At 45.8% G+C, this 19,944-nt stretch overlaps 1 protein-coding gene across 6 annotated transcripts in view; it reads left to right on the top strand.

Moving 5' to 3' along the window:
• Positions 1-19,944, top strand: part of PUF60 (poly(U) binding splicing factor 60) — an 80,152-nt gene that overhangs the window by 42,860 nt on the left and 17,348 nt on the right. For all 6 annotated transcript variants that reach the window (XM_075581126.1, XM_075581125.1, XM_075581121.1 and 3 more), the window contains 2 exons: positions 15,693-15,785; positions 16,971-17,184. In XM_075581126.1, coding sequence (XP_075437241.1) covers positions 15,693-15,785; positions 16,971-17,184 — 307 coding nt within the window. The remainder of the gene's footprint in view (positions 1-15,692; positions 15,786-16,970; positions 17,185-19,944) is intronic.

Here is a 19,944-nt window from a genome sequence, read left to right as displayed (position 1 = left end):
CAGTCCCCCAGCCTTTGGGACCAACGTTAGCGGAGGGCGCAGAGGAGCCCGGGTAGGTAAGCCAGGATCAGTTGCAACCACAGACTGACTTACTGTTTCCCCTCACCCTTCCCCATTCTCCGGACAATGACATGACTGGGGGGTGGCCAGACTTAGGAGCCTAGTTTAGGGAGGCAGTGAAGGCAGACCCTACCCTGGCCGGCGTGAGACTTCGGGCGTCCGAATCTCAGGCAGGGGAGGGCACTGAGCGCTGCCTATGGTATAAGGGACTCCTGTATAGAGAGGAAGGGAACCCAGGGATAGAGGAGGGATTGACCGGTAAGCGACAGCTAGTAGTGCCCCAGGGGTACCGACAGCAACTGTTATGGGTAGCTCACTCTATTCCGTTAGCGGGACATCAGGGGGTCAACAGAACGCGAGCCCGGTTATTACAGCGTTACTACTGGCCGGGGGCATCTCGAGATGTGGGCAATTTCTGCCGCTCTTGTGATGCCTGCCAGCGAGTGGGTAAGGTGGGTGACCGTGTGAAGGCACCCCTGAAACCCCTACCGATAATAGGGGAACCCTTCCAGAAAGTAGCGATGGATCTTGTAGGACCCCGTATGATTTCTAGCAGGCAGGGAAACACTGTGGAGCAGGTGGAGATAGGGGCACAGTTGAGTGCTAGGCAGAAGGGAGAAGCCAGGGACATGCTAGCTAAGTATGGGGCCCTCTTCACTGACATGCCAGGCACCACACATCTCACAAAACACCCAGTGCTCACAGGGGACCTGCGGCCTCTGCATAAGCACGCTTATAGAGTGTCAGCAGAGGTCAAGACCAGTATGGAGAGGGAGATAGAGGAGATGCTGACCCTAGGGGTTATTACTCCGTCCCAGAGTCCTTGGGCAAGTCCGGTAGTCCTAGTTCCTAAGAAGGACAAGACCACCCGGTTTTGTGTGGACTACCGCTTGCTCAACGCTGGGACGGTGTCAGATGCCTATCCCATGCCCCGCATGGATGAGTTACTAGATGAACTCGCGGGGGCAAAGTATCTGACCACCATGGATTTGAGCAAAGGCTATTGGCAAATCCCACTGACCCTGGAGGCTAGGGAAAAGTCAGCATTCATCACTCCAAGTGGCCTCTATGAGTTTTTAGTGATGCCATTTGGGATGAAGAATGCCCCGGCTACCTTCCAACGATGGTCAATAGGTTACTGGAAGGGATGCAGAGCTATGCCAGGGCTTACTTAGATGACATTGCTGTCTTTAGTAATTCCTGGGACTCCCATTTAGGACATGTAGCTGCGGTGCTAGATAGGATCAGGGAGGCTGGGCTTACCTTGAAACCCACTAAGTGTATGGTAGGGATGGCAGAGGTCCTGTACTTAGGGCACAGGGTGGGTGGAGGGCACCTCAAACCAGAGCCAACCAAGGTAGAAGCCATAGTTCAGTGGCCTGTTCCAAAAACCCAGAAACAGGTCATGGCATTTTTGGGCACCGCAGGGTACTATAGGAAGTTTGTCCCACAGTACAGCGCCGTGGCCAAACCCCTGACTGATTTGACTAAGAAGCAATTGCCTGTGCTTATCACCTGGACTCCTGCCTGTGAAACTGCTTTCCAGGCACTGAAAACTGCGCTTGCTGGGGCCCCCATACTGGCTGCCCCAGACTATACCAAACATTTCCTTATACAGACTGATGCCTCGGACTATGGCATTGGGGCTGTGTTGAGCCAAGTGGGGGACGACGGTAGAGAGCACCCTGTGGTGTACCACAGCCAATAACTACTCCCCAGAGAGGTGGCATATGCCACCATTGAGAAAGAGTGCTTGGCCATTGTGTGGGCACTCAAAAAACTCCAACCCTATGTGTATGGAAGGGCTTTCACGGTCCTCACAGACCACAACCCCCTGAGTTGGCTGCAGAGGGCATCAGGGGAGAATGCCAAGTTGCTAAGGTGGAGTTTGGCCTTGCAAGAGTTTGAATTTACCATTCTGCACAAAAAGGGTAGGGAAAACAGCAATGCTGATGGACTTTCACGTCAGGACTATTTCTCTGAGACTGAGTTCGTTAAGGGTGCCAGCAGTGCCCCACTCCCCGTTTGGGCCAGTGGGCCACAGGTCACCCATTAAGAAGGGGAGGTGTAGAGGGAGAAGGGGTGGCCCGGTATTAAAGGGGTTGCACCCCATATGGCCATCCCCTGACCTCACCAGAGAGACAAGGGGTTGACTGGACTGCGGTCCAGGGATGAGGTTTGCACCTTATTATACCTTGAAAATGTATGGTCCCCTGTTCCCATGTTTCATTATAAGCATGTATACTGTATTAATGTTTTAAAGTGCATTTCTGTATCTCCAATTCTGGAGGTCGCAGAGAGTTCATATTTGGCCAATATGTGGAGTCACTGTAGGCATTAAAAACTGGCAAAGGTCGACCCACTGAGCCCACCAGAATGGAACTTATTAATATGTGTAGATATTAAAGTGTATATGTATTTTATTTTGGATCTGTTCTGAAAATGCAGACGCCATTTGCTAGGCTAATAAGTCATGAAGGGCAGACGGCTGAGTAGCCTAAGCACGGTGATCAAAAAGTAACTGCCTTGATTGTTACCCAATGTCTAGGGATTAAGTATTAGTCAATCAACAAACTCTGCCAGTTTAATTGTTACCTGAGGGCATCTGTTAGTCTGTGTCTCCACATTAGAGAGTGGATGCAGATAATTGTTCACCAATAGGCTGTGTTCAATGTTAAGAATAGGGTTGCACAGGTATATAAACTGTGTCAACCCTACAGTTTTTAGTTATGCTGGAGTTGTGCTTCTGATACCATCTTGAATGTCACTGGATTACTGGAGAATTGCTATTGGATACTTCTCCATTCCCCAACCCTAAGTAAGTGTTATCTTCTTGCCTGTTAATTGTACTATATTGCTGTGTTCACCTTATTTAAGGAATAAATTATATTTTATTATATCTAAGCCTCGTTCAGTTCAACCCAGATATTTGGTGTTCATTATATCTTGTCATAAGCTACCGTGACACTATGTAATGCAGTTGTCAAAGAGCAGAAATAAAATCAATGAGTCAAAGGGTTCAAAGTAACAGGTGAGTTTATCAGAACCATGGCACAATTTGAGAGAAAATAATTCCAACATGGAACTCTGCCAACATATTGCTTGGTATCACATTTTTATACATTTCAAAATGAGTAATACGCCCCTTTAAAGGGGCTGGCTTAGAGATAAAAACTATATGATGACCTATACAAAAATACATATTGATATATAAATATGTTTTACATTGCTATATTCTTATCCTATATACCATAGTAGTGGGCCGCCCTTAACCTTGTGACATAAGGGAGTTACTGTGTCCAGCCCTGTGTGTTACTGTATCTGTCAGATAACAGAACCTAAAGTCAGCAGAAATATCTAAGACAGGAAAAACCTCTTACGAATGCATTTTCAATTTTTGCATGCCTTGTAGGAATAACACAAGGGCGAGTTACATCTAGGAGCGATACTCTGCAGAATCAAACATTCACACGAATGAAACAAATAAGCATACATACAAGCAAACACTCAAAATGACGGTTAGGCCAAAATGGAGGTGATGATAGCCACACACATTATCTCAATCTTCACAGTCCTCTCTTTTTATTCTTAAAACATAGTCTTTTAAGGATAATTTCAGATTAAACTCCAGAAACGTTGCGCTGGCCTGTAGGGCCCAAATTTGCATGGCTTTGATAGTTCTGGAAACTCACAGAGCTGCTTGCTTATCATATCAGCCAGGTTGGTCTTTCTGCCATCATCTTCATCTGTATTCCATTGAGGAGGACTGACTTTTCCTTCTGAGATTGCATCTTCCGTAGTGTCGTCTGTGATCAGTGGCATGGCCTGGGTAGAGGGTGTTACACACCTATGCAGTATGAATTTACTGCACATGGCACAGACATACAAAACAATCAGAACTGCAAGCACACAGACAAATCCATTCATTAGTTTCGCTTCTAGAAAAACAACCAACTTGGTAATTCCTAACGGGACCCACCTCTCATCTCCGCCTTTCCTTAATCTCTCCTGTATCTCTGCGATCTTCTCTACCTCATGCTCAATCTTACCACTTTGATCTCTAAATAACATAACATTGCTCTTTAACTAGGGCACATATGCTAAAATATAGTCCAGAGCCATTCTAATCTGTAGGGCCATTAATCTAATCTGTACCTGTTGTATTGTATTGTATTGTATGTCTTTATATAGCGCCATTAATGTACATAGCGCTTCACAGTAGTAATACATGTGGTAATCGAATAAATAACAGATAATATAAATAACACATCATGGGAATAAGTGCTTTAGACATAAACATAACATTAAGGAAGAGGAGTCCCTGCCCCGAGGAGCTTACAATCTAATTGGTAGGTAGGGAGAACGTACAGAGACAGTAGGAGGGAGTTCTGGTAAGTGCGTCTGCAGGGGGCCAAGCTTTATGTATCATGTGTTCAGAATGTTCACAGTGCTATTCGTATGCTTCTTTAAGCAAGTGGGTCTTAAGGTGGGTCTTAAAGGTGGATAGAGAGGGTGCTAGTCGGGTACTGAGGGGAAGGGCATTCCAGAGGTGTGGGGCAGTCAGTGAAAAAGGTTTAAGGCGGGAGAGGGCTTTAGATAAAAAGGGGGTAGAAAGAAGACATCCTTGAGCAGAACGCAAGAGTCGGGATGGTGCATAGCGAGAAATTAGGGCTGAGATGTAAGGAGATGCTGAGACAGATCTAGGAAAGAGTAGAGTGATTCTGGCAGCAGCATTTAGGATAGATTGTAGGGGAGACAGGTGAGAGGCAGGAAGGCCGGACAGCAGTAGGTTACAGTAATCAAGACGGGAGAGAATGAGGGCCTGAGTCAGAGTTTTAGCAGTCGAGCAACAGAGGAAAGGGCATATCTTTGTTATATTGCGGAGGAAAAAGCGACAAGTTTTAGAAATGTTTTGAATGTGAGGGGCGAATGTGAGAGAGGAGTCGAGTGTGACCCCTAGTCAGCGTGCTTGGGCTACTGGGTGAAATGATTGTAGTTCCAACAGTAATGTGGAAGGAGGTAGTAGGGCCGGGTTTGGGAGGAAGTATGAGGAGCTCTGTTTTAGCCATGTTGAGTTTAAGGCGACGGAGGGCCATCCAGGATGATATAGCAGAGAGACATTCAGAAACTTTGGTCTGTATAGCAGGTGTAAGGTCGGGTGTTGAAAAGTATATTTGTGTGTCGTCAGCATAGAGGTGATATTTAAACCCAAAAGATGTTATTAGGTCACCTAGAGAGAGTGTGTACAGAGAAAAGAGAAGGGGTCCCAGGACAGAGCCCTGTTCTTGATTAAGTAAATTAATGAATGTAGTTGTATGATTGAGAACATCATCCAGTACATCCGTAAGTACATTGAGCCTGTCATATTGCAACCCAACTCCTACATTAGGAAATAAGCTAGCCCAAAATTGTTCTTTCCATAGATTACTTTTCAACCCCTGTGCGTTGGAAGTGGCTCTGCTATTCCTGATCCTGCCAGTGGGTTATTGTAAAGGCAGGTACAATTGTACCTAGATAGCAAGACCCCGCCCAACCACATGGTAATACTCTGTAGGCCCATTTTTTCAAAGCCAATACACTCCCCTAGGTAAACTAGAATTTGTGCAAGCACCTTTTACTATCTTAATTAAAACTGAAAAATTAAGGCCACATCCTCCCTGTAAATTTTTAGTTCAGGGCTGTAAATACATTTTCATACAAGTTTCATTGGTTGGTGGAGACACCTGACCCATAAATTGATTTGTTGTTCCCAGTGTAAAGTCCACCTACAAGAACCTCATTTACCAGTGGAATTCGGTTTAAAAGTTTAGAAAAAGTTCCCTGTAAACAAATTCAAATTAACATTTCATTTTTTTAAATTCGGCATTAGTGTAAGGTATCCCTACTCAAGGGGTTACATGTAAATCTCTCTTACGTCATTGGGGGCCACTAGAGTATGGCAGGGAATCATTGTACTGTATATATTCCCATGTGACCCATTAACCTGTGTAGTATTGTGCAAGATTGTATGGTTTTCTGCGAAATTATGTGACCACAAAACAATAAACATTACAAATATTTCAAAACTGATCATCCCTTGTCATCATCTGGTTGGCGTAGGCTGATCTTGCCTAGTGGGGCACACATCTTAAAAACACACTCTAAAGCATAAAAAAATAATATTGAGTCCAGAAAAAATAAATTGTTCGTTTAAGACCGGGCCTTGCCTGAAGTCTTAATACCTCTGTGGTTAAATGTTCTAGGATTATTGTGCCTAGATACACTAACTGTTGGTCAAAAACACTGGCTTTGATGATTCTTTGTCTTTGTTAGCTGTTTACGGTGGTGCCGGCACTTTTTTCTTGCGATGATGCTGCTTTGTATTCTCCTTGGTAGACTGTATAAGCTGCACCTAAGTTTGGAGAGACTTAAACATTTCATTAATAAAAGCACAAGGAGAGCGCTTTTAGCCACTATAATTTAGTATCAGCACAATTTATTTTTGTTTTTCACCACTATCTTGGCATCCGTATATAAAAAAACCACTAAAACACTTTGCTCACCAACTACAAAAGAAAGAAATCAACGGTGCATAGGAAAGTATCGTAAGAGAACACTGATAAGTGACAAGAGGTTGTCACTAAAAGTCCCTAAAGCTTGCACTCATTGTAAACTGTAAAATATACATAAAGTACCAGTTAAATAACTAATACCACTAATATCAAATTTATTACAGACCAAATGGGAAATATCCACATTAACTTAACTATAACACAACTAAAATGTATACAAGTTTTTTACAAGCAAAAAACTGACGAAATGCATAAAATGACAACTAATAAACCATAAATAAGGGAGTCCCCATGTGAACGAAACAGACAGTATACGGTAAACAAAAATGCTAATATGAACACGAGTGTAAAGCCCTATCAGAACATGAGGGGCCAGTGTCCATAATATACTAACGATGCTAATTAGCTTCACCACAAAACACTGCGTAGTAGCAGCTTATCACATTAATACTTAGTTCCCAAACAGGCTCAAAATAAAGCTATCCAATAGTTATGCTGGAAAATGTAAAGAGGAGGGGTATATCCCTCTCTACATGAATATTCATGAAATAACATGTTGCTATGTGTAGCAATGAGTAGACAGCACCAAAACACAACACAGTATGAATGGAGTCATATCGGCAAGAAATGTTCAAGGATAAATAACAAAACAACACACATAAGGTAATGTTGCAATGAACAAAATAGGCAGAGTCCGCATATAGACAGGTGTGTTATGGAAAATCATATAAATTGTCCTCTCTTTTGTTCATATGCAAATCCTATGACATTTGAACAATATACGACATAAAGAATGATGGTATTTAAAACATCAGCAGCTTGAGATTTAAATATATATATATATATATATATATATCATGAATTTGACAATAGCTACTGCTTTAAAAAATAAAATCTGGATAGCCTACAGTTGCATTCTTTAAAATGAGAGGCTATAGATCAGGGTTCAAATTGAGACACCTTTTGGGGGGAAAGGAGAGGTAATGGTTAAAAGTTCTAAAAAAAAATCCTCACATATGCAGTTAACTTTAAAGAAAAAATGATTTCATATGTGACTTTATGCTTACTCGTTTATATCGTACACTTTGTGAAGTACTGAGTATACTTTTGACACTATTCAAATACGGAAAAACATATTAAATATTATTGTATTATTAATAAAACAATTATAACAAATAGAATTAAAACAAACATCTCCTAATTAGAACAAATAGAATTGAAATGTGTTTACTGGTTTCTGCGTAGAGGTAATTTGGATACTGCATGTGGGGATTATAACCCCTTGTAATAATTCCTACATAATAGGGGCTATGCCATCTAAAGCATTTCTGCTGAGTGGGTATTGGCCAATTCTGGGGAGGGCAGCATTGGGAAATAATTTAACCCATACTGGTGCAGCAGACCAGACGTACCCAGTACTGTTGTGGGGAGACGCCCATAAACTATGAGGTATTTATCCTAAAATCGATAGAAAAAACAGAAAGCACAATAAATAAGCATAATTTCACACTTCTCTGATACAGAGCAAAATGAACTTTACAAAAAATAAGATAAAAACCCAAAACAGACCTGTTTGACCCTGCAAACTCAGTCCAAAAATAAATACATTACAGAATCATTCTCTTTCCCCATACTATAACTAAGCTGCTTTTAAACATTTTTTTTTTCCTCTCAGCTTCTAGTTAACTTTTCATGTCTGGAACGTGGTCTTTGTACATTCCTTAAGCTGCAGGAGGGGGGCCAGCCCGCTTGGCTGCTTTTAACCTTCCCTTTTTTAAATGACTGTTGCTCAAAAATAAGACGAGCAGTGTGTTTAAGAAAACAAACCGTTAGTTTCCTATTATAAGTTTGAACAGAGAAACCTTGATAACTAAAAAACAAAAACAAAACAATCTCTGCAACCCTTCCTATAAAACAAAAATCTTATTGTTTTATTTACTATATATTTCTAATTCCTTATCTTTCTTACACACACCCACACACACTCTCTGAGAGTTTATCTTCCATCAACATTCATTCTACTTTCTACCGGCAATTAACAAAACTGCAACATACAATGCTTCCTATGTTTATTTTAAATGCTACTATCATGCCTTGTAAATGGCAGCAGGCTTAATACACTTTGACAAAAGGGTTAGACTTAAATGACCCTTTTACAAGAGATTATTTGTTATTTTTATGATTAGTACAACAAGTGACAATGTGAAGCGCTATGTACACTAATGGCGCTATATGAATAAAGGCATGCATACATACATGCATACATACATTAACTATCAGAGTGACACACAAACACTTCACTTCATGACATGTATATTATTATGCCATCAAACTAGTTTCTATGAGCTTTCTAAGATAAAAACAAACAAAAAACATTTAAAGAGGATGTCCCCTTCTTTTTCCATGCAGTATTATTGCATTCATTCCTAAAAAACTACTTTAACATTCTTAAATTCAAGCCATTTCTTCCTAGGTTAATAATTAACTTCCATGTCTCACAGACATGCAAGTCCTGTGACCTTTCAGTGAAAAAGGGTGAGGGAAGGGGGATGAGGAAAAGGGGGGTCCACTAATGCTGCAGCTATTTTCCTTCTTATTTTATATATTCTGCGTCACTAAATATCCAATTTTAAAACATTTGATTGCCTTAAAGTCCACACATAATTTCAAGGGACGTACCCTTCGCCGGCGACTGAGAATGTAGGTTCCCCATAATTCTCCTGTATTTACACCGATCAACGCCAGTCGATCGTGTACCAATAAGGTGCCCACTACTTGGTAGAATATAGAGCTAAGGAGCAGTGGTATTAAAAAATAAAATAGTCACCTGTTGCTCCTTAACAAAATTTTCTCTTCCAAGTTTTTTGAGACTTACCACCTTATTAACTTTAGTATTATACTTTCCGGGCCCTCACTTGGCCCTGCCGTTTAGCGGCACACGGTATAATCTGACCTATCCCCGATCAACGCCAGTCGATCGGGTTCCAATAAGGTGCCCCAACCCTTGGTATAATATAAGTAGAATATAGAGTTAAGAATCAGTGGTATTAAAAATAGTTACCTGCTGTTCCTTAACAATAGTTCTCTTCCCAAGTTCTAGGAGACTTAACACCTTATTAATTATTATACCTTCCGGGCCCTTACTTGGCCCTGCCGTTTAGCGGCAAACGGTATAACCTGAGTTTATGGCAATAATATAAAACAACAATAACAATACCTGATCAGTATAATATTTATAAACTCATGTGGTACAGGGTGTCCCGTCACTCAGGTAGGTTGCCCATAAAGAACAAACTGTCTACAGATTACTCAAACAATTAATCTAACGGCTTTCTCTGTTAAAAAGGATAAAGCCATACCTTATTCCAAGTGTACACGTTTGAGTAATGTAGGCAGCTGCTCCGTCTGGGTCTCCTGTTCCCGAGGTGTTGGGTCCCTATTCAAGGGCCGCCATCTGTCAAAGCGCAGAAATAAAATCAATGAGTCAAAGGGTTCAACGTAACAGGTGAGTTTATCAGAACCATGGCACAATTTGAGAGAAAAGAATTCCAACAAGGAACTCAGGCCTCTGCCAACATATTGCCTGGTATCACATTTTTATACATTTCAAAATGAGTAATACGCCCCTTTAAAGGGGCTGGCTTAGAGATAAAAACTATATGATGACCTATACAAAAATACATATTGATATATAAATATGCTTTACATTGCTATATTCTTATCCTATATACCATAGTAGTGGGCCGCCCTTAACCTTGTGACATAAGGGAGTTACTGTGTCCAGCCCTGTGTGTTACTGTATCTGTCAGATAACAGAACCTAAAGTCAGCAGAAATATCTAAGACAGGAAAACCTCTTACGAATGCATTTTCAATTCTTGCATGCCTTGTAGGAATTACACAAGGGTGAGTTACATCTAGGAGTGATACTCTGCAGAATCAAACATTCACACGAATGAAACAAATAAGCATACATACAAGCAAACACTCAAAATGGCGGTTAGGCCAAAATGGAGGTGATAGCCACACACATTATCTCAATCTTCACACAGTGTGTGTGGGGGGGGCTCTGCTTTATATACACAGTGCTATGTAATGCAGTGTGTGTGCGCGTTCTGCTTTATATACACTGTGCTATGTAATGCAGTGTGTGGGGGGGGGTTCGGCATTATATACACAGTGCTATGTAATGCAGTGTGTGTGGGGGGGGCTCTGCATTATATGCACAGTACTATGTAATGCAGTGTGTGGGGGGGCTCTGCATTATATACACACTATGTAATGCAGTGTGGGGGGGGGCTCTGCATTATATACACACTATGTAATGCAGTGTGTGGGGGCTCTGCTTTATATACACAGTGCTATGTAATGCAGTGTGTGGGGGGGCTCTGCATTATATACACACTGTAATGCAGTGTGGGGGGGGATCTGCTTTATATACACAGTACTATGTGATGCAGTGTGTGGGGGGGGCTCTGCATTATACACACACTGTAATGCAGTGTGTGGGGGGGGCTCTGCTTTATATACACAGTGCTATGTAACGCAGTGTGTGCGAGGCTCTGCTCTATATACACAGTGCTATGTAATAGTGTGTGCGTGGGGGCTCTGCATTATATGCACAGTGCTATGTAATAGTGTGTGGGGGGGCTCTGCATTATATGCACAGTGCTATGTAATGCAGTGTGTGGGTGGGGGCTCTGCATTATATACACAGTGCTATGTGATGCAGTGTGTGGGGGGGCTCTGCTTTATATACACAGTGCTATGTAATGCAGTGTGTGGGGGGGCTCTGCTTTATATACACAGTGCTATGTAATGAAAATTACAATTACCAGATTAAAATGAGACAGCCTTAGATTTGAAAGAACTTAAACTGGTGGTGGATGTGAGAGTCTCCGGTAGGTTGTTCCAGTTTTTGTAATGCGGGGGGGAGTTCTGCATTATATGCACAGTGCTATGTAATAGTGTGGGTGGGGCTCTGCTTTATATACACAGTGCTATGTCATGCAGTGTGTGTGGGGCTCTGCTTTATATACACAGTGCTATGTCATGCAGTGTGTGTGGGGCTCTGCTTTATATACACAGTGCTATGTCATTGAGTGTGTGTGTGTGGCTCTGCATTATATACACAGTGCTATGTCATGCAGTGTGGGGGGGGGACTCTGCTTTATATACACAGTGCTATGTAATGCAGTGTGTGTGGGGGGGGGCTCTGCATTATATACACAGTGCTATGTAATGCAGTGTGTGTGGGGGGGGCTCTGCATTATATACACAGTGCTATGTAATAGTGTGTCGGGAGCTCTGCATTATATACACAGTGCTATGTAATAGTGTGTGGGGGAGCTCTGCATTATATGCACAGTGCTATGTAATAGTGTGTGGGGGGGCTCTGCATTATATACACAGTGTTATGTAATAGTGTGGGGGGCTCTGCATTATATACACAGTGCTATGTAATAGTGTGTCGGGAGCTCTGCATTATATACACAGTGCTATGTAATAGTGTGTGGGGCTCTGCATTATATACACAGTGCTATGTAATAGTGTGTGGGGCTCTGCATTATATACACAGTGCTATGTAATGCAGTGTGTGAGAGGCTCTGCTTTATATGCACAGTGCTATGTAATGCAGTGTGGGGGGGCTCTGCATTATATGCACAGTGCTATGTAATAATGTGTGGGGGTTCTGCTTTATATACACAGTGCTATGTAATAGTGTGTGGGGGCTCTGCTTTATATACACAGTGCTATGTAATGCAGTGTGTGGGGGGGGCTCTGCTTTATATACACAGTGCTATGTAATGCAGTGTGTGGGGGGGCTCTGCTTTATATACACAGTGCTATGTAATGAAAATTACAATTACCAGATTAAAATGAGACAGCCTTAGATTTGAAAGAACTTAAACTGGTGGTGGATGTGAGAGTCTCCGGTAGGTTGTTCCAGTTTTTGTAATGCGGGGGGGAGTTCTGCATTATATGCACATTGCTATGTAATAGTGTGGGTGGGGCTCTGCTTTATATACACAGTGCTATGTAATGCAGTGTGTGTGGGGGGCTCTGCTTTATATACACAGTGCTATGTAATGCAGTGTGTGTGGGGGAGGCTCTGCATTATATACACAGTGCTATGTAATGCAGTGTGTGTGGGGGGCTCTGCATTATATACACAGTGCTATGTAATAGTGTGTCGGGAGCTCTGCATTATATACACAGTGCTATGTAATAGTGTGTGGGGGAGCTCTGCATTATATGCACAGTGCTATGTAATAGTGTGTCGGGAGCTCTGCATTATATACACAGTGCTATGTAATAGTGTGTGGGGCTCTGCATTATATACACAGTGCTATGTAATAGTGTGTGGGGCTCTGCATTATATACACAGTGCTATGTAATGCAGTGTGTGAGAGGCTCTGCATTATATACACAGTGCTATGTAATGCAGTGTGTGGGGGGCTCTCTGCTTTATATACACAGTATGTGATGCAGTGTGTGGGGGGGGCTCTGCTTTATATACACACTATGTGATGCAGTGTGTGGGGGGGGCTCTGCTTTATATACACACTGATGCAGTGTGTGGGGGGGTGCTCTGCTTTATATACACACTATGTGATGCAGTGTGTGGGGGGGGCTCTGCTTTATATACACACTGATGCAGTGTGTGTGTGTGGGGGGGGGCTCTGCTTTATATACACACTATGTGATGCAGTGTGTGGGGGGGCTCTGCTTTATTTGCACAGTGCTATGTGATGCCGTGTGTGGGGGCTCTGCATTATATACACTATGTGATGCAGTGTGTGGGGGGGGAGGCTGCATTATATGCACAGTGCTATGTAACAGTGTGTGGGGGCTCTGCATTATATACACAGTGCTATGTAATGCAGTGTGAGGGGGGGCTCCGTATTATATACACAGTGCTATGTAATGCAGTGTGTGAGGGGCTCCGCATTATATACACAGAGCTATGTAATGCAGTGTGTGGGGAGCTCTGCATTATATGCACAGTGCTATGTAATGCAGTGTGTGGGGGGGGAGCGCTGCATTATATGCACAGTGCTATGTAATGCAGTGTGTGTGGGGGCTCAGCATTATATACACAGTGCTATGTAATGCAGTGTGTGGGGGCTCTGCATTATATGCATAGTGCTATGTAATGCAGTGTGGGGGCTCTGCATTATATACACAGTGCTATGTAATGCAGTGTGTGGGGGCTCTGCATTATATGCACAGTGCTATGTAATGCAGTGTGTGGGGGGGCTCAGCTTTATATACACAGTGCTATGTAATAGTGTGTGGGGGGACTCTGCATTAGATACACAGTGCTATGTAATAGTGTGTGGGGGGCTCTGCATTATATACACAGTGGTATGTAATGCAGTGTGTGGGGGGGGCTCTGCATTATATGCACAGTGCTGTGTAATAGTGTGTGGGGGGGCTCTGCATTATATGCACAGTGCTATGTAATTGTGTGGGGGGGCTCTGCATTATATACACAGTGCTATGTAATAGTGTGTGGGGGGCTCTGCATTATATACACAGTGCTATGTAATGCAGTGTGTGGGGGCTCTGCATTATATACACAGTGCTATGTAATGCAGTGTGTGGGGGGCTCTGCATTATATACACAGTGCTATGTAATAGTGTGTGGGGGGGGCTCTGCATTATATACACAGTGCTATGTAATAGTGTGGGGAGCTCTGCATTATATACACAGTGCTATGTAATAGTGTGTGGGGGGGCTCTGCATTATATGCACAGTGTGTGGGGGGGCTCTGCATTATATACACAGTGCTATGTAATGCAGTGTGTGGGGGGCTCTGCATTATATACACAGTGCTATGTAACAGTGTGTGGGGGGGCTCTGCTTTATATACACAGTGCTATGTAATAGTGTGGGGGCTCTGCATTATATGCACAGTACTATGTAATAGTGTGTGGGGGGGCTCTGCATTAGATACACAGTGCTATGTAATAGTGTGTGGGGGGCTCTGCATTATATACACAGTGGTATGTAATGCAGTGTGTGGGGGGGGGCTCTGCATTATATGCACAGTGCTGTGTAATAGTGTGTGGGGGGGCTCTGCATTATATGCACAGTGCTATGTAATTGTGTGGGGGGGCTCTGCATTATATACACAGTGCTATGTAATAGTGTGTGGGGGGCTCTGCATTATATACACAGTGCTATGTAATAGTGTGGGGAGCTCTGCATTATATACACAGTGCTATGTAATAGTGTGTGGGGGGGCTCTGCATTATATGCACAGTGTGTGGGGGGGCTCTGCATTATATACACAGTGCTATGTAATGCAGTGTGTGGGGGGCTCTGCATTATATACACAGTGCTATGTAATAGTGTGGGGGGGGCTCTGCATTATATGCACAGTGCTATTTAATAGTGTGGGGGGGGCTCTGCATTATATGCACAGTGCTATGTAATAGTGTGTGGGGGGGCACTGCATTATATGCACTGCTATGTAATAGTGGGGGGGCTCTGCATTATGTACACAGTGCTATGTAATATTGTTGGGGGGCTCTGCATTATATGCTTAATGCTATGTAATAGTTTGTGGGGGGGGCTCTGCATTATATGCACAGTGCTATGTAATAGTGTGTGGGGGGGCTCTGCATTATATGCACAGTGCTATGTAATAGTGTGGGGGGCTCTGCATTATATGCACAGTGCTATGTAATAGTGTGGGGGGGGCACTGCATTATATGCACAGTGCTATGTAATAGTGTGTGGGGGGGCTCTGCATTATATGCACAGTGCTATGTAATAGTGTGGGGGGGGGCACTGCATTATATGCACAGTGCTATGTAATAGTGTGGGGGGGGGCACTGCATTATATGCACAGTGCTATGTAATAGTGTGGGGGGGGGCACTGCATTATATGCACAGTGCTATGTAGCAATAAGCCACACTTTGAAGTCAGGTTGTCACGCCTACACTGCTGAAGTCTGCAGGAGGATCCTGTAACCAGAGACGGGTGTTCTCTTGCTCTGCAAGGCGCCGCCGGCCTGGTGTGGTATACGGCGCACAGGATAACCAGATAACCAGGCCTTCCTCCCTCTGCAGGGTTTCGCCTTTGTGGAATACGAGGTCCCTGAAGCGGCTCAGCTGGCTTTGGAGCAGATGAACTCTGTCATGTTGGGGGGCCGAAATATAAAGGTGAGGGCCGTGCATGGAACAGGCGCAGTGCGCGGGCGTCCACGCCGTAATCTGAGGTCCTGCGGGGCGGCGGGCTGCCATCGTTTCCCCAAAGCCGTGCAAACTTGCAGTAGCGTACATTCTCAGCATTGTTTCCTGGAAATGGAGTAGCCTTCCAAGAAGAAGTCCGGTGGAATAAGGGAGTCCGGCGGTGCTGGATGAACGTCTGCCAATGGGCTCCTCCTGGGCTGATGCAATATAGCAGCAATGACCAGTGTCAGTCTTTACTAACCAAGTAAGGACCTGCTATGCCAGGAGTGGCCAACGCCAGTCCTCAGGGTCAGGTTTTCATGATATCCCTGCTTCAGCACAGGTGGTTCAGTCAACCACTGCTGCCCCTGTGCTAAAGCAGCGGTATCCTTACAACTTGTGAAGAAATTGGGGTGCTCAAACCCGCAGTAACTCCATCCAAAGGCATAAATCTTAATAACCCCTGGAGATACCAATGGGAGTGGGTAGGCATAATAAAGACATGTAGTTATAATAATGACTGTTTGCTGTCAAACCCAACTATAATAGTCTAAGCCAATAAACCCCACTCACGTCATCTCCAGGTTTTTTCTGCCGGCGTGCAAGCCAAGAAGGATCCAGAGTCCAGAGAATTCAATAGAAAAAAACGAATGGCGCACAGCCAGGGAGCCAGGTGTGGAGTAAAAAAACTTTTCTTTTATTGCAGCATGATGAGAGACAAATTCACCCCCTTGGGGGACACAGATAGGGACCTCCTACGCGTTTCAGACCAACAGGTCCTTTATCAAGGAGTATAAATATACTCCTTGATAAAGGACCTGTTGGTCTGAAACGCGTAGGAGGTCCCTATCTGTGTCCCCCAAGGGGGTGAATTTGTCTCTCATCATGCTGCAATAAAAGAAAAGTTTTTTTACTCCACACCTGGCTCCCTGGCTGTGCGCCATTCGTTTTTTTCTATTGTATCCTTACAACTTGACCTGTTGGTGGCCCTTGAGGATTGGAGTTGGGTGGACTGGAGGACTTTTGCTTGGGTGGCTACTGCCCAGGCTTATCCCACTATGAATACTTCATAGTCGTGAAGATGAGAATCACTTGGCCGACCCAGTCTGCCCATTTTCCTGTGTTCTCTGAGACCTTCAAACCCGATTCGATCCCGGCGGTTTCTTTCCTATTTAGGTTGGCAGGCCCAGTAATATCGGCCAAGCGCAGCCAATCATAGACCAGCTGGCCGAAGAGGCGCGCTCCTTCAACAGGATCTACGTGGCCTCCGTGCACCAGGACCTGTCGGACGACGACATCAAGAGCGTGTTCGAGGCCTTCGGGAAGATCAAGTCGTGCATGCTGACGCGGGATCCCACCACGGGCAAACACAAAGGATACGGCTTCATAGGTAAGAGCCGCCCCGGCCATGTCTTGTGTGTCCCACCAGAGCCGCCCCGGCCAAGTCTTGCGTGTCTCACCAGAGCCGCCCCGGCCAAGTCTTGTGTGTCCCACCAGAGCCGCCCCAGCCATGTCTTGCATGTCCCACCACAGCTGCCCCGGCCATGTCTTGCATGTCCCACCAGAGCCGCCCGGCCAAGTCTTGCATGTCCCACCAGACCTGCCCCGGCCATGTCTTGCATGTCCCACCACAGCCGCCCCGGCCATGTCTTGCATGTCCCACCAGAGCCGCCCGGCCAAGTCTTGTGTGTCCCACCAGAGCCGCCCCGGCCAAGTCTTGTGTGTCCCACCCGAGCCGCCCCGGCCAAGTCTTGTGTGTCCCACCCGAGCCGCCCCGGCCAAGTCTTGCGTGTCCCACCTGAGCCGCCCCGGCCAAGTCTTGCGTGTCCCACCTGAGCCGCCCCGGCCATGTCTTGCGTGTCCCACCCGAGCCGCCCCGGCCAAGTCTTGTGTGTCCCACCAGAGCCGCCCCGGCCAAGTCTTGTGTGTCCCACCCGAGCCGCCCCGGCCAAGTCTTGTGTGTCCCACCCGAGCCGCCCCGGCCAAGTCTTGTGTGTCCCACCTGAGCCGCCCCGGCCAAGTCTTGCGTGTCCCACCTGAGCCGCCCCGGCCGTGTCTTGCGTGTCCCACCCTAGCCGCCCCGGCCAAGTCTTGCGTGTCCCACCAGAGCTGCCCCGGCCATGTCTTGCGTGTCCCACCAGAGCCGCCCCGGCCAAGTCTTGCGTGTCCCACCCTAGCCGCCCCGGCCAAGTCTTGCGTGTCCCACCAGAGCCGCCCCGGCCATGTCTTGCGTGTCCCACCAGAGCTGCCCCGGCCATGTCTTGCGTGTCCCACCCTAGCCGCCCCGGCCAAGTCTTGCGTGTCCCACCAGAGCTGCCCCGGCCATGTCTTGTGTGTCCCACCAGAGCTGCCCCGGCCATGTCTTGCGTGTCCCACCAGAGCTGCCTCCTGCGATACTAGTGGCATTGACATGTTTACAAGGTCTGGGTGCTATGTGCCCTTTATACCAAAATGTGACACCTTATAAGAATTTTTAAATCATCCGTTTCAGGTGGTTTGTTTCACCCAGTGAGCTGACACCTGGGAGGGCTTCTGCGTTCTGCCTGTCGCTGTGTGTGCCGGGAGAGTTTGCACAGGCAGGGCCCCCTCCTCCCCCTCCCCCTCACCTTTATTGGGTCTCTGGACGGGGTGGGTAAGGCTGCTCTTATAGTGACGGCGACGCAACATCGCGTCAAAACAAATGCATTGCCGCCGTCGCGTGCGCTTATAGTAAGCGCGGCGCGACGGCTTGGTCGCGATCGCTGGAAGTCGTCTCAGTTTGATTTTTCCAGCGACCGCAGCCTGACGTCTCCGGCACTACAAGCGTAGCCTTAGGGTAAAGAAAACACTTGATTGACAACCCCCCCCCCCCCCAAAGGGGGTCAAATCTTTGCTGTTAGATTGGTTTGTCAGCCAGTTAGATTGTTAAATTCCTCACAATCGCGTGTATACGGTTTGGCTGGCCATGTTACATTATATATTTATTCGCACAGTCGCGTGTATACGGTTTGGGCGGCCATGTTGCATTATATATTTATTCGCACAATCGCGTGTATACGGTTTGGCTGGCCATGTTACATTATATATTTATTCGCACAATAGCGTGTATACGGTTTGGCCGGCCATGTTACATTATATATTTATTCGCACAATAGCGTGTTTACGGTTTGGCCGGCCATGTTACATTATATATTTATTCCACGGCAGTGATGCATTATTACAAACATATGGCCGCTCTTTAGAGAGCCGTTGTGGGGCTCGCCTCAGGTTTCGCATAAAGCGTCGCTGGCATCAAAGCTTCCATTTTGTCTGAACCTTAAGTGGGCTGGTAGTGTACACAGGTATCTGCCCGGTGCTGCGCTGCGCGGTGATGCGCTGCTGCTCTCATTGCCCGTTGCTATAGCATAACCCGCGTATGACAAGTCGCAGTCTTCGCAGGACGCGGTGATGCGCTGCGCGGTTCTATGCGCTGCTGCTCTCTTTGCCCGTTGCTATAGCATAACCCGCATATGTTTGCAGAGTATGACAAGTCGCGGTTCTGCGCTGCGCGGTTCTGCGCGGTTCTGCGCTGCGCGGTTCTGCGCTGCGCTGCGCGGTTCTGCGCTGCTGCTCTCATTGCCCGTTGCTATAGCATAACCCGCATATGTTTGCAGCGTATGACAAGTCGCAGTCTTCGCAGGACGCGGTTCTGCGCTGCGCGGTTCTATGCGCTGCTGCTCTCTTTGCCCGTTGCTATAGCATAACCCGCATATGTTTGCAGAGTATGACAAGTCGCAGTCTTCGCAGGACGCGGTTCTGCGCTGCGCGGTTCTATGCGCTGCTGCTCTCTTTGCCCGTTGCTATAGCATAACCCATAGCATAACCCGCATATGTTTGCAGAGTATGACAAGTCGCAGTCTTCGCAGGACGCGGTTCTGCGCTGCGCGGTTCTGCGCTGCTGCTCTCATTGCCCGTTGCTATAGCATAACCCATAGCATAACCCGCATATGTTTGCAGCGTATGACAAGTCGCAGTCTTCGCAGGACGCGGTTCTGCGCTGCGCGGTTCTATGCGCTGCTGCTCTCTTTGCCCGTTGCTATAGCATAACCCATAGCATAACCCGCATATGTTTGCAGAGTATGACAAGTCGCAGTCTTCGCAGGACGCGGTGATGCGCTGCTGCTCTCATTGC

This window comes from Ascaphus truei, chromosome 2 (assembly GCF_040206685.1).
Source record: "Ascaphus truei isolate aAscTru1 chromosome 2, aAscTru1.hap1, whole genome shotgun sequence".
Taxonomy (NCBI): Eukaryota; Metazoa; Chordata; class Amphibia; order Anura; family Ascaphidae; genus Ascaphus; species Ascaphus truei.
Note: the sequence above shows the minus strand (reverse complement) of the source record. Positions and strands in the feature narration are given on the sequence as shown.